At 33.5% G+C, this 15,872-nt stretch overlaps 1 protein-coding gene and 1 long non-coding RNA gene across 2 annotated transcripts; both read right to left on the bottom strand.

Annotated features, from left to right (window-relative positions):
- Positions 1-842: 842 nt before the first annotated feature.
- LOC105332136 (inositol oxygenase) lies at positions 843-3,111 on the bottom strand. Its single transcript, XM_011434587.4, has 2 exons — positions 2,772-3,111; positions 843-1,776 (listed from the first exon to the last, which is right to left on the bottom strand). The coding sequence occupies exons 1-2, from the start codon at positions 2,986-2,988 to the stop codon at positions 1,109-1,111; spliced, it is 885 nt and encodes a 294-aa protein (XP_011432889.3). The 5' UTR covers positions 2,989-3,111; the 3' UTR covers positions 843-1,108.
- Positions 3,112-6,314: 3,203 nt separating this feature from the next.
- Positions 6,315-15,024, bottom strand: LOC136273149 (uncharacterized). Its single transcript, XR_010711356.1, has 3 exons — positions 14,830-15,024; positions 7,295-7,391; positions 6,315-6,513 (listed from the first exon to the last, which is right to left on the bottom strand). It is a non-coding gene; the product is annotated as an uncharacterized lncRNA (long non-coding RNA).
- Between the last annotated feature and the right edge of the window lie 848 nt (positions 15,025-15,872).

The following is a 15,872-nucleotide window of genomic DNA, read 5'->3' as shown; positions in this document are numbered from 1 at the left end:
TTTCTTACACTAGTTCTGTTTCTCGGAACGGTCTGGACAGATTAGAAGACGACAGGAAGTCCAATTCATTTTACATGTAGTCACGTCCGGGAATCTCCACAGCGGAACTCGCTCTCTCACACAACGAGAATCTTTTATTCAAACATTCAATTAACACATTAAGAAATTACATGTACATAACACTCTCACACCGGTGACTCTTTGATGGGAGAAATGACACTAATCTCAAGCAAAACAAACAACACGTTTTACTCTTTGGCTTTGTTTACGGCCTTTATGGGGATTAAAAGATGTTTTCAATAAACAGGGAATTAGAATTAGAGTAAAAGAATATGTCGTGTTGGAAATTGAGATTTTACATTAAATTTACAATGTGACATTATAACCATAACTTTTTCTACATTTGTCTTAACTTGAACAAAAATTGATCGAAGTTTCAAAAGCCCGGTGAACCCTTTAAACCCAAGAAAGTTTTCCATGTCTCGTTGAGGGTGACCAAATTATTCTGGAGAAGAGAAAACCTGACAGATAGAAACATTTTAACAAGACCTTGGACTTTCAATTGGGCGCAGCTATCTATTTCTTGCGTCAAAAAAAGTTAAAAATGACACGGTTTCAAGCAAAATATGCACCGATTGCGTAAGCCAGACAAATCCTGTTGATTTCAAAGAGCCTTGGCTGAATGGCCAGCAATGAAATAGACAGACCTACGTCACAGTGCCGTTTGACACAACTACCCAAAGTCCAAGCTCCTGCTAAAGTGGTTCAAAATTTTTATCAGAAAATCTTTACTAAGTCTTTTGCTCAGGTGAGCTAAAAAAAATAACTCAATTAAAACAATAGTCATTAGATTACCCCCTCTTTTATTGTGACGACGTGTACCAGTAAAAGTGCTCACAGTCCGTATAAAACAATTTGTATTGTATAATACAATAAGAAAGTTATCACAACATTTCATAAATGATATGCTTTCACAAACAGTAAATTGTTTGCATAAGTAATGGCAGTTTACATTCATAGAATGAAAATACACAACTCAAATCCCACAGCAGTACAGTTACATTTTGTTTCTGTTTATGAATTCAAAATTGTCCGTCACAGAAAGGTCCTAAAAGCGGACTTTTCCCGGGACAAATTTTTCCACCAAGTCTGAATAATACTTGGCAAGACTTTCGACATCCGGAAGATCGGAACGTTTGGTATATAGGTCGAATTGGTTGAACTCCAGCACCCATTTCTTCATCTCCATGTCCTTGTTGTTACATAGATAGGAGTAGGCGTCGCTGGTGTGCCAAGGATAGAATGAGTGGAAGCGGATGATGTAGAGCGCCTCGTCCGGCAGACTGTGGGGGTGGTTCATCAGTACCCGGTACATGTACTCGTCGTGACCCCACGACATCAACACTTTGTCCAGGCCACAGTTCTCCTCGTAGATCCCCAGCCTCGTGTTCAGTTTCTCGTCATACATGTCTGGGTTGTCTTTAAAGCTTTCCCGCCCAAATACTATGCTGTCGTCTGGAGCACAGCCGACGACAAAAGTGTCCCCGACTGTGGAGAACTGGGGCTCTCCCCAAAGAGCCATGACCTTTCCAAGGTCGTGGATCAACCCCGTAACCTGCAGCCATTCTTTGTCGGGGTGTTTCTCCCGAATTCCCTCCGCCGTTTGGAATGCGTGATATGCGTTAGGAATGTCGACATCTGGGTCACTTTCGTCTTTAAATGAGTTCAAACAAGCAAGGGCCTCCATAATTGTCATTTCAGCGTGATCAAACTTTCCTGAAATAAGCAATATTTTTATTTAATTTAATAGAAATACTAGTAATTAAATGCAATCTGGCCGATAATTTTTGTTTACAGCCATAATATTTTATGCAGGTTGACAAAGCTCTTTATACGGACATGCATTCAATAACCTATGCTATCATATTTGTGTATTTCTTGGAACGTTATTGTATTCTTTTAAACCTTGGGCTTTTTGCCAAGTGTTATTTTTAAGACCACCTGGATTTTATTCAAGTGCATTAATGTGACTGCATCTATTTTGCATAATACACGTATTATGATGAAATTCCCGATTTTGTATGACTTTTCGTGACTCAACGGCTGGTTGTATGCATAAGCTAATACATGTACAGATATGGATAAGGAAAGCACGGGAGTCGGGATTTGTAACGAACCCACTCGTCCTTTTTATATTAAAGTATACTAAATGCACGATCTTACAATGAAAAACGAGAACATACTGCTGTCAGGGTTGTGTATGCCATAAAGAAAGGCCGGACACCTCCCAACCCACCCTGAAATATGTTTATGCATCAACCTTGCGCCCTTAGAGAGGGTGGTCAAATACATTAAAACAATAATATAATCATGGTTAATATATAAAAAATAAATGAAAAAAATGGATACATTAAATGGTTATATATGCCAGATCCAACTGACAAGCTTTGTCAACTGTATGTAAAATTATTCATGAAAGAAACATAATTAATGATTCGCTTCTTTGAGAAATCACGGGGAAAGTTTTTATAACAACAGTAAAAAAAATCCTTTTATCGTTGGGGGGGGGGGGGTTAGATATGAACCAAACGAAAAACGACCCCCCCCCCCCGAAAAAATCCTTCTCTCTATATCGGCATATTCCCTCTCTCTAAAGAACCGTTTATATATCTTTAATACATTTATCAACAATGAACATAATCTTGTGTTAATTAATTATGTATATCTAGCAGCTGTGTATATATAGTGCATGTTGCAAAAAAAAGACATACCCCAGTATTCCATTTTTTGCCTGACATACTCCAGTGTCTGTTTAGTGTGCATTTGTCGGTAAGTCTCCACTACATGAGCTGGGGTAGTATGGATGTTAAAATTCCGGAAATCTTCCTTCTTTTTATGCTCGGGTCGATACTCCGAGGGATCTTCCAACAAAATGGGTTTATCTGGAAGAGTGACATTTTCTGGGGGAGTAAGGACTTGGCTGGACATCTTTGGTTGTTCACCCCTCTATCGACAACCGCTAAATAACATCCTGCTCTCCTTGCAGGCAAATTATAAGGTGAAATATCTAACCGGTTTGAACTGCATTAAACATTCGAGCTGTTACACGCTACAGTGTTTACAAACATGACGTATGTTTTATTAATATAGGTCAGGTATAGTCAGTTTCATATAAGATCTATTTTTTTCCCTGATACATTGAGTCATACACAGCTTCAATTCGTTTAAAGAGCGTTGTAATTAACAAAAATATGTACCGTTTTCTAGATCTAATAAATTCGAAAATCAAAACAAAGAGTAAAACCGTGATCGAGTTTAAGATATTGATTCATTGATAATTTTGAGATATACTTTGCATTCAATATTTTGAAATTTTCAGCTTAACAGTCAGAATAAATTAAATGAGACTGATCAACCAACTTCATTATTGTTTCAAAAAAAAAAAAAATACGCAAATTAATTTATAATCAATTGTTAGATTTAAATTTTTGATTTAAAATTTTGATTGTCAATTTGTTTAAATTGTCTTAATTTAGGTATTTCTATACATAGGATATTAGTTGAGCCTCACGGGAAATCACGTATTCCAGTTGATTTACCGGGTGAATTGAATTTTAGGTTCTGTGTGCATATTAGATTTTAGAAATGTAGTTGGAAGAAAATTTCATTTCAAATTAATGTACGATGATATTCAATGAAAATTTGCACAATGCAATTTCAAGTTTAGATTCCACAACCGTTAATTTAAGAAAATGTATTGTTCACTGTATTTAATAGCAAGTAAGCAATTTTTAAATTACATCATTTTTTGTGAATACATGTAAATCTCGTGATAAAAAGAATGTCAGAGAGACATTTATATACAGAGGTGAACGATCTTGTTAGGATCCCACTTCTATTCTGGATATTGAATTTCAAAAGCATTAGACACAAGTTCTTTCAAGTAACGATTTTTATAACAATTATTAACTAGGCCATCCTTATTGAAAACCATACACGTTTATAAAAGTTAGACATAGTTACTACTTAAAGCTACAAGATTCGCCTATTTCTAAACAATAAAAAGTTTTCTTTGGTGTTACATGCAGGCAGAAAGTTGACAAGCATTGCAGAAACAAATAGAACCATTTTAACAAGACCTTGGACTTTCAGTAGGACGTAGCTATCTAATTCTTGCGTCAAAACAAGTTAAAAATGACGCGGTTTCAAGGGAAATATGCGCCGATTGCGTAGTCTTAGCTCGAAAGTGTATATAAACCGCGTTAAATAGCATTCGTGAAATACAATGTATTTTACAAACTCGATTGCTGTTAGCAATTTAAATTTTTTTAAAAATGCCCGATCTTAAACATATTTTAAAGATAACGTTATATTATTAAAATTCTTTCCTATGTATTTCAATTTTTTCAATACAATCTAAAACTTTACACATATTCATGCATAAAAAATTATCTCAAAAGATCGAACTCAGTAAAATACAGCCCGATTCTAATCCTGTTTGGATCAGACTACAGACTGTAAATTTTGAAGGTTAATCAGATGCACGTGTAATTCCTTTTCTGACTTATTATTAATGGTTGGCCTAATTTCCTGTAAAGAGCCGCATAGTTCTTAAGAAGTCGACAATTGCTCTATCAAGTGGAAACTCTTATAATGCCAATAAACCCTGAGGCTCAAAGTTGAAATAGTTTAATAATCGACTTTGAAAAGTATCGTATCACTTTAAATTACCTTACAAGTGGCATTAAATGATTTAAAATAAAAATTTGATTGCGTTCTTCGTGTTAATTTGTCATAAATGTTAATATATGTAAAGTTACAAGACTTGTATGGTTTCTGTATGCAGAGCATTCAACCCCGAACTAGGCCACAGATATACATACATGTAGCTATTGCGTTGTAACGACTCCAATGTGAATGATGTTGATATTATTAGGTATTGGTGTTCCTGTTTTTGGATACTCTTTTTTATATGATTGATAATTTATAAAAGAAAGATGGGGTTTTGAATACTTTTTTTCTGATTTATATGACGAGAGAGAGAGAGAGAGAGAGAGAGAGAGAGAGAGAGAGAGAGAGAGATATTTACGAAAATTTTCTATGTAACGGACCAGCGTCCTATATATTGTGTATGCGGTTTGATAAATTATCCTTATTGTATTTGTCTATGGATTTGATATCTGCTAAACTTAAACAAATCTTCGTCCAATGCCAAAATCTGGGACTCCCCTGTCTGGAGAGGCTGTCTGATATCTTATCCTCCCCAAGCATTGACCCAATGCTTGGTACATGTACCTCAGAGAAGTGTACCTAAGGGGCACACACTCTAATGATATGTGGATTTTTGTTTCATTGTTATTATCATAGCCTGGGTTTTTTTTGTCTTTTGAAATTAAAATCAAATATGAGCATTAAATTTAAATATATCTTTTATTAATTCCATTGACCTTTGTCACTGTGTAGATGTGGAGAGGTCAATTGTCTCCTCTTAACTTATCAGCGTTGGCGCCCCAATTTGATATGCACTTAAGGAGACACTCTTTGAATTGAGTACGCATGCGGTGGCATTTTTAATTCTTATCTTAAGTCATATTTTATGTATTAACAGAAGTCATATAGATTCATGTAGACTATTTTGGACAATGATAATATTCTAAATAATAATTTTAATTTATTGCTCCCTCTCTCTCTCTCTCTCTCTCTCTCTCTCTCTCTCTCTCTCTCTCTCTCTCTCTCTCTCTCTGTGACATGAAAACAATTTTGATACAATTTGTACATACAAGGTAACATATTTAAATGGCTACACAAATTTACAATAAAAGATAAGCTACAGAAAGCCAGTCATATAATAATTCATTTGGTTTAAATAAAACAGTGGAAAGTGGTGCTAGCTTTTTATGGTTATTAAAAAGCAACTCCACGTCGAAACCTGACTTTGAATAAAACGTTATCAACATCTTTGTAAAAACAAATCTAATCAGCACGAACTTGTTTTAAATAAAATATTTTACTCGTGGATACTTTTTTAGACAGGCAAAAGATATTTTGGATGAGTTTCAGTGTTTTTGTTCATAAACTTTAGTTTAAGACAAAAATCCCCGCCGCATTTGATCTCAGTATCTGTTACGCAGTGGTCTTGAGCTTGAGAGACTTACATGTAGCTACGTGTAGCCAACAGGCCACGTGACAACTACATTAATGTCCTCAAATTTTTTACTTTAAATGAGGAGATGTCTAAATGTTCAAGACTATACGTTTGTAAACTGTAAAAAGATGAGGGGAAAATGTTACTAGTATTTAGAGAAGAATCCAAATTAATTTGATTCTTTATTGCCAAATACTTGAGTAGATCAGACTATAAAGACTTCCTATTTGCCAAAGAGGTCGAGTTGAGTTTGGTTGAAATTCTCGTATCCCTTACAGACTCTAGTGGGGCAACAGTCTGGGAATGACGCATTTGGATTATAGATTTCGTAACAGTCAACACGTAGCCCTAGATCTGACCTTGCACACCTGAAAAAAAATACCTATATAGACTTGACATAGATTTGCCACATCAGTAAAACGTTAAGAGGAATACTTTAACCCTGAATCTTGAGTGATTCTCTCCATGAAGACATTAGCACATGTAATTCCGGCGGGTTTCATGATAACATTGTTAATGTTGATCCTTAATTAGATGCCTATGTGTCGATATTACCGGTATTTACTCATGTAAAGATTTTTTATTTTAAGGTAACTCACTACACCTTGAAATAGTTTCTAAAATCAGCAGAAAATTACTTGATTGATTGAGATCATACAAAAAAGTATATCAGTCAAATAGGCGAAATAACACTCAATTTTAGAGAAATGATTTTGATCATTCAAAATTTAATTTAGTAAATGTGAACAAAAGCACCAGAAAGAATTGAACTCCCGATCTGCGGTCGACAAGCCCGATAATTAAAGGGTTCTTCACACCTTTAAAAAAAAGTTCTGCACACGAGCCCGAACTTCTAAATTACTTAAAAAATATAAATTTCTAGCATAAGATTGTATTCGACTTGAAAATGACAGGAAAAAAAATCAATTTTGGGAATAAAATAATCTTTTAAAATTTTACTGCTATTCATGGAAAGAAAAGTCGATGCAGTATTCGAACTCGGGACCTTTGGGTCTGTAGAGTAGCGCTATAGAGATAAACAACACATTTTTGCGATATAACCTGTTTCATAATGGGTTACAATTGCAAATTTTTAATCGTACATGGAAACTTTAGACCTAGACTATTTAACTAATTAATAAAGCTTACGTCACACAGTTCCAGCCATCTGCGTGACAGCTACACCCTCCACATCTGATCCCGGCCGACCAGGTGTCACCCTCTTTATATCCATGTGGACACGGACCTGAAACATTCAACATAAATCAGAGGTTGTATATGACACTTCCTTAATACAGTAAAACTAAAACACGTATTGTAGTATCTTTAACTTAAACACTCACACACCCACAAACAAAACAAAAACAAAACGCGAGGCTCCGGCATTAATTCCATGAAGCTCGATAGTATACATGTATTTTGTACGTCAGTCTGAACGATATATAAATACACAACACTCCTACTTTTTTACGTTAAGCTCAAGCAACAATGGAGCTCAAAACTTTTCTGAAATGACCACTCGCATCCTCCATACGCGATCATTCGCTTTTCGAATGAAAATTCATTCTGTCCTATGTGGGATGCAGATCTGTATTATGTGGGCTAGACATCCATTCAGATTACATCAGATACCCTCGGCAAATCGAGTATGCTCTTGTAGCCGTGGCTATCTCTTGACTTCAGTCTAGTAAGCCTAGATCCGGGCAAAGCACTTCTTCAAATGTCTCATCCACATCTGATTTGTCAAGAGGTGGCACCCAAGAGAAGGAATCAAATTTTCTTTCAAAACATTGTTTTAAAAGTTGTATACATAACCGATTTGTGACATTCAAATACTTGAAAATTATACAAGAGCTAGAGTCGTATATGTACGGAAGCTCATTGAGGCCAGCTTAGCAGAAACAACAATTTCTTTTGCGTTTAAGCGCAATAACTATTGCGTTTAATCGCAATCTTTTGCGTTAAATCGCAATAAGTTTAAACGCAAAAAATTGCGATTAAATTTTAAACGTAAAAAATTATTGCGTTTAAATGCAAAGCTCATATTGCGTTTAAGGTAGTCCTATACTCGGCACTAAATGGGCTCAATCATTAAAAGCTTAGCTTTAAATGATAAATATACATTTTAGCAATACATATACGAAAGAAAATATGTATGCTTACATGCTAGTTTGTTTGTTATCACCTCTCAGACGGGTGTACCCCCTTGCAAAAATTATTGACAATAATGAAATTTGTCAGACGTCCGTTTTTCCTAAAATAATTATCAATTTTGGGAAAATTAGAACTGAACATACAAAATAGAGTATAAATATTTATCTAAGCCATATCTCATCAATAATTTTGCGCAAATTTTTGTAAGTAAGTACGCTTTATGGACCTGATGTATCAAAATAGAATACAAAAAATGCAATGCTAGTATCGCGTTTGGTAATTTTTTTACTATTTTATGGACTCAAACTTAAATTCATGGTGTTTATTCTATAGATTGACATCTTAGAAAAAAGATTTGGTAAAATAAATTATATGTTGACGGATTACTTTTCACGCTATAAGCTCTAAACCAAGTAGACCCTGACGAAAAAATCCGTAAAAATCACATTTTGCTACAGTTTTCTACCTAGATCTGTCAACAATGTTAGATATCATTTAAACATTAATTAATTGACAATTGATTAAATACACAATAGCTTCTGTCTCTAAATTTAAACCGGTTTTAGTAAAAGAAAAAGAAAAATTTGGGGGGGGGGTCACAAAGAAGATATAAGCATACCTGAGATCCTGGTTAATCAGAAACTTCGTTTTTCATTTTACTTTAACAGAATCGAGTTTCTCAACATAAATCATTTTTATCTCTCATAGAATACATATATTACCGTTCTAATTGCTTATTATTGCCATTGTTTACAACAGCGATGTAGAGCAAAATCAATACCGGGTATCAAAAACGCTTTGTAAAAGTCGAACCAATATTGTAAAATCCGTATTATGACGTAGTGCGATACTCGGACTACTTTAAACGCAATAATGTTTGCGAATAAACGCAAACATTTTTGCAATTCAACGCAATAATTTCGCGATTAAACGCAATAATTTTGCGATTTAACGCAATAGTCGTTGCGTTTAGTCGCAAAAGGTATTGGGTTTAAACGCAATAGTTATTGCGTTTTTTTGCAAAGCTGTTTTTTAATTTGAACACGACTTTTTTATTCCGACCAAAAGAAGAGGTTTATGTTGTTAGGACAAACTAATGTTATTCCACAATCATCCGTCAATCTGTCCATCAAACGTAATTTTAGACATTTATCGCTTTTCTTGTCGTGCTTTCTCCTCTATTTCTTATGGTTTTTTCATATTGTTTCTGATAAATCAAATCTTAATTATTCAATAAAATCAAATAGTTCGCACATACACTGTATAAATGCCATCCATAATGCTTTATTTTATCGTTGTCAAATGAAAGTGAAAATGTTTATTCAATATGACGGACTGATTTGGCATTTATTGTAATTGTTACATATATGTATATCACTGATTTGAATTAGTGATATCACCTATCCAAAAAGTGATAGCATTTATTAGAATAGGTATTATCACCTATCAATCACCTTTTATCTTGTGATTTGAACAAGGGATATCACATATTTGAAAAAAAATGATACATGTATCACTCTTTGAGTTTGAATAGATGAAATCACCTATTTAAAGCTGCTTGGTCCGATTTTATATCAAATTTTATGCACGCTTTTAAACGATGGCTATGCTCAGTATATGTATAATAATAGACATTGCAGTAGTTATACCCATCAATTATGCCAAATTTCAATGAAGAAAAATACGTACAAAATTTGCTAACAAAACAAACGACATTAAAAGGTACCGCGTTATTTCGCCTCATATTAAATTTCAACCCTGACGACGAGACGGGTATGGTTGTATTACGACTTTGACATCGCTTTAAATAAAGGTCGAAATGATCAGACAAATTACAAATATACATGTGTACGTTTTGTTCGCTAATATTTCCAAAGTCTGCTTTCTTTACAATCGATGCATAGCATGCGGGTTTAATTACTCCAATCATTCGGGGGACGAAACCAAGCGGTTTCCTTTTCTAAACATTCCCGAGATGCATTTTGGTTTGTTTTTTCGTTTGCCCAAAGAGAAATTATTTTTATTTACTTTGAATATTTCTAACTTTGAAAGGAGACTGATTCTGCTGGTGTAAATAGGAGAAGGTCCATAACTTTCTAAGGTAAATGATTTGTATGGAAAAAATATTGATACTGTAATTACAAAAAAATCGGACCAAGCAGCTTTAAATAGATGAAATCACCTATTCAAATATAGTATCCAAGTATCCGGCAAGCAAACATCACTTGTGCATCCATTAGTAGCCATTTTGCATGTCGTCTTTGAGGAAGAATTTGGAAACAAATACAGTATAAGCAGAGACTTATTTTTTCTCTTGTATATATATTTTTCAGCATACATTTGCTTAGAAGAGCTCGATGCTTTCAAGTTATGACAACTTACTATTTCATTATAAGTTAATCCAAGTGAAAAACAGAAATTGAGTCTTTGTCATGTGTCAAGTGTTGTCATCAAATCAAGGACTTGGTACATATACTAAGTGTATAAGCAAATGAATAAATTGCGACTTCACGCAAAAATCATTGCGTTTAATCGCAAAACCATTGCATTTAATCGCAAAATTATTGCTTTTAATCGCAAAAACTTTTGCGTTTATTCGCAAAATATACTGCATATAAACTTAATAAAAGTTTAGCGTTTAAAAGCCATTTTTTTGCATTTAAACGCAATCATTTTGCGATTTAACGCAATTCTTTGCGTTTAAACTCAAAACTTTGCGTTTAAAAGTAATTCACTTTGCGTTAAATCACAATAGTTATTGCGTTTTATCGCAATCTTTTGCGTTTAAACGCAAAATGCTTTGCGAATAAACGCAAAAGATTGTATTAAAACTACATGTATTGCGATTTAATACAATATAAATTACATGTAATTTTATTTACTGAACTGGCCTCAATAAGCTTCCGTATGTATGACATTTAAGAGTAGGGTGATGTGATTTCACCATGCATAGGACACCTTTGGATTTTTCTCTTTGTTCACGCATCAAATATCGTCCAAATATAAATAAAACTCGTTTTAAAAGTTACAGGTTTTCCCCTTGCTTAATTATTGGAGAAAAAATTGTGAAATTGTTAAAAATGTAAAAATAAAGCAAATTATTGAAGTGTTGAACTATTTCACCATGAATCGGACAATATTTACCAAGCATCGGACAGATATAGCAGTACAGTAGAGATTAAAAATAACAACATTTTCTGGTTTTAATGCAAAAATACAAAGGTTCGGCAAAATTAATTTATTCAAATGCTAATCAGATTTCTTTTAATGTAAATCCTCAAATCTACATATAGGAATTTAGACTAGTGCTTCTGTTTAAAGGAATATTTATCATAAGGGGTTCTTTATCGTGCCAGCTCCTACAGGAATTTTGGACTAAAAAGGCTGTGTCCGTAAAATTCGATTTTTAAGTGGTCCGAGGAAAATGTTTGTATCAATTATTTTTTAAATTTTTATTTTACTTCACATTTAAAGTATATCACAAGGAATGGGCACATAATCTCCGTATTATTAGAAGAAATCATTCAGTAAAAACTGTCCGATGCATGGTTAATTTTTGTCCGATCCATGGTGAAATGAACATATGGTGCAAAAATGACCTTGACATTAATTGTTCAAATTTCTTGGACTTATTTTAATCAAATTTTGTTTCAAAATTTACTTCTTTCTGATTATTTTACGCAGAGAGTGCATTTTCACTAATTCACAATCAAACGCACAACATTCAAATAATGCTTTAGTGTAATATCTTCGTAACTAAATTTTCAATAATGGCGTATTTGACGTCATTTTACGATGCCTATATTGCTTTTTCTTTGACAATGTGACTGTCAAATTCTTAATAATGATAAAGTTCATTTGTTCTAATTCAGGAATATACGAAACAACACATGAGCGCATGCACATTTATTTGTATATTTATTTTTATAAACAAAGCTGTCCGATCCAAGGTATGTGTCCGATGCATGGTTAATTTAAAAAAAGGCTCAGTGGTTAGACCACCAGACCAAAGGTAACGTTAAAAAACTACAGTTTGAACAGAGGTTCGACACTGCCAAAACTTAGGCAAAGAACTACATATGATATGAGTTAAATTTGGCCCCCATAATTCGCCACTTTTTAAAGTGTTTCAGGTTTATAATTTGTTGTGCTATATTTTAGAAGAGTTGATATAGAATATGTTTTTCATCTACTTATTAATTTTATTTATATGCACTCACTGGCAGTATATGACGTCAGAAGTGACGCTATTTTTAGACTTCGATCAAAATCAGGCAAAAATTTACATTTTTCATATCTTTTTTCGAATGGGAAATATACAGCAACTCTTTGAACAAGAACGAACTAATTGTCACGTATATAAGTACTGGAGAGATACATCTTTGATGAAATGTTTTGTTTGTTCAAGCACTCGGCGCTTATGCTAAATTTGCAAAAAATGACGGGAAAAAGTTAACTTTATGATGTCATATTTTTAAATTTTGGACACTTAAATCACAATAAAAATTATGAAAAAATGTCAAATGTATATCTGTACAAATAAAAAAAAAACAATTACAGTAAACTGACGATGTTCATTTAAGGAATCTCGGGGGAGAATGTTTCAAACATACGATTTCCTTTAATTTTTTTTACTGTGAAATGCCAACTTATGAGAAAACTATGTGCAAAATATAAAGTAAATTGACCGGATAGTTTATCTGTTTGCCGCGCTCAAATTTTGGTCGTATGTCCCATTCATCACCGACATTCTATATAGGATTATGTAGGAAAATGAGGGTTTTCATTTTCAATTTCATATTTAAAAAATTACGAACATACGATTTTCTTCTAATTTTCAGCGATGAAACGTTAACGTATTAGTAAACTTTTTGCCAAATTAAAACGAAATTGACCGGATGGTTTTTAGGCTATCCGCCCTCATAGTTTGATTCTATAAACGTGGCGTGCCAGCCATTTTACATATAGAAATGTATAAAAAAAAAAAAAAAAAAAAAAAAAAAAAGATGTTTACGAATCAAATTCAATTTTTTATAGTAGAAGAAAAATACCTTTCCACTCATACAGAACGTAGAAGGATCGCGTATATGTTTTTATTTTGCAAATTATAGTTTTGATTTAAATTATTGACGCTGCAATAGAAAGTGCACGACGTTTATTTTTGTCAATTGTTACGTCAGAGTATCAACTGACGTCATCGTAAGACGTTGATTCCGACGACAATAACGTCGATTTTGAAGAAGCGGCGAGATGATTAAAATACTTCTGACATTATTCTAACGATTCATTACACTAAATATAATTTTTTGATAAGTCATTTTTTAACATAAAAACGTTACACATGATAACCTTTATATTTGAACATTTTACTTTACATTTGCGTTTTACGACAGTAATGCGCAATACCCTGCGCAGAGGGCGCAAAATTTTAAACCCGCTACCGACCTTAAGGGGGCCATTTTTGGCTCACACCATATATAGTGTCAATGAACATTTTCAAACTCACTTTACATTATGTATAGTTAGAATTTAATCTTTTTTATTTTATGATTAAAATATATATTTTAATGGGGAGAAACTATTAACCCCTTCACGGTAACTGCAGTACTGCTCTTTTGCAGGGCAAAATGACATAGTTTGGTGAAATATGACGTAACGTCAATTGTTTCATTTACGTCATTTAATTATCTATCTACTGAAATTTCGGCAAAGTATACCATTTTGCCCTGCAAGATAACAGTACCGCAGTTACCGTGAAGGGGTCTATAGTTTATAAGAGTAATTGCTCTATCTAATCCCCATCTTTTTTTCGAGCCGCTATATAACGTTTGACAAATAATTATCTAACAAAAAAATACAGCTACCTTTTTTCACCTTTACTCCGTTTGCCACAATAAACTGCCCAAGTCTTGTCACTTAATTCTGTGAACCTTTAATTTAAACACACACAAGAACATTTGGTTAAATAGTACAGACATTTATTCCAGAATGCTCGATTGTATACCTTGTACATCGAACCCGAACAAAATTTATGTCAACTTGCAGTGGAAAAAATACTGCAACTCATATAAAGGTAAAAAGGTCATTTATTGAGTAAATAAAGGCACTATTAAAAGCAACGTATATATAAACCACACACACACACACACACACACACACACACACACACACACACACACATTTACAGGGTAATTTTCCTCGTTCAAAACTATTAACATTGCAAAACAAAGAAGGATATAATCTCATATGCCATCGCTAGTATTATAAACATCAATGGCACATGCTAGTCAATAAACAGCATTAAATTTACATCAAAAACCTGAGAAAATTGGCCGTTCATCTGCGTTCAAAAATCTTAACAAGTTAAATGACATAATAACAAATAAAACAATCACTTGACATGTAGAAACATTACATTTTTGTACACCAACCAACTGCGTTGATTGAGGAAAGTTATATTCCGTCTATTTCACGACCTCCACTTAATAACTTCACTGAATGATTGTCAAAATGAATTTGCAACATTTTACCTGTACTCGAAATGAATGCTCCTCCGGACATTGGTATGAAGAAGAAACTGATGAACGTGCAGATGAGAACCACTTCTTGTAATACGTGCCCTGTCATAGCGGTGACAATTTCTGAAGATCGCCAGCTCTGTGTTCAAAGATAAGATCAGGTGCAAGACGTTGCAGAAGATGTCATAGGGTTGTCTTTGAAGTGATATTGTATCGCGTAATTTTGTTTTTATGATATATCGTAAAGTTTTTATACAGGAGATCTACTGCTGATAATCCATATTTGAACCACAGTCAATTTTATACCAGATACCAGTACATGTATTGAAATTGAAACCTTTTTTTTTAATTTCATCACAATCATTTTTAGGTATGGTACCGGTACTGAAAAGAAACAAATTTAAGGTGCATAAATAGCTATGTATTCTTTATTTAATTAGTTAAACAAGGTATGAAGTGTTAAATACTAAGTATTAATAATTAAATCAAGGTTAATGAGTAAAAGTTTATCTAAAGCATACATACTCATTGGCATAAACAGATTACATTGACATATACTGTGGTTTTTTGCAGGTTGAAATACAATGTAAATGTATAACGTTGCCAGGTTTTTTTTATTGTACCTTGATGTCCCCAAAACGTATATGTCAAACAACTGTCAGTAACTGGCAGTAACAATGGAACAGGAGCTTGGACTTTGGGTAGTTGTGTCAAACAGCTCAGTCATGGCTCTTTGAAATCAACAACATTTGTCTGGCTTTTGAGCTTAGAATACGAAATCGGTGTATATTTCGCTTAAAACCGCCTCATTTTTAACTTGTTTTGACGCAAGAAATAGATAGTGCCGTTCTACTGAAAGTCCAAGGTTTTGTTAAAATGGTTTTAATATCATTTTATCTTATGTACTAAATTATATACCGGTACATTCTCATACCAAAGAATGGAGTATCGCTGCAAATGTGCACTTAGCATTCTTATACTATAGCTTATATAAATCATATATGATATATTTTGGTTTGTACAGTATTAGTATTTGCAGTGATGGACAGTCATTT

The sequence above is a fragment of the Magallana gigas genome, chromosome 2 (assembly GCF_963853765.1).
Source record: "Magallana gigas chromosome 2, xbMagGiga1.1, whole genome shotgun sequence".
NCBI lineage: Eukaryota > Metazoa > Mollusca > Bivalvia > Ostreida > Ostreidae > Magallana > Magallana gigas.
Note: the sequence above shows the minus strand (reverse complement) of the source record. Positions and strands in the feature narration are given on the sequence as shown.

Bases quoted from the DNA above. Each gene is read 5' to 3' on its own strand.
- LOC105332136 (XM_011434587.4), bottom strand. From the start codon at position 2,988: ATGTCCAGCCAAGTCCTTACTCCCCCAGAAAATGTCACTCTTCCAGAT. The intron at 1,777-2,771 runs GTATGTCTTTTT...TGCTTATTTCAG, and splicing joins GCAAAAAATGGAATACTGGG to GAAAGTTTGATCACGCTGAA.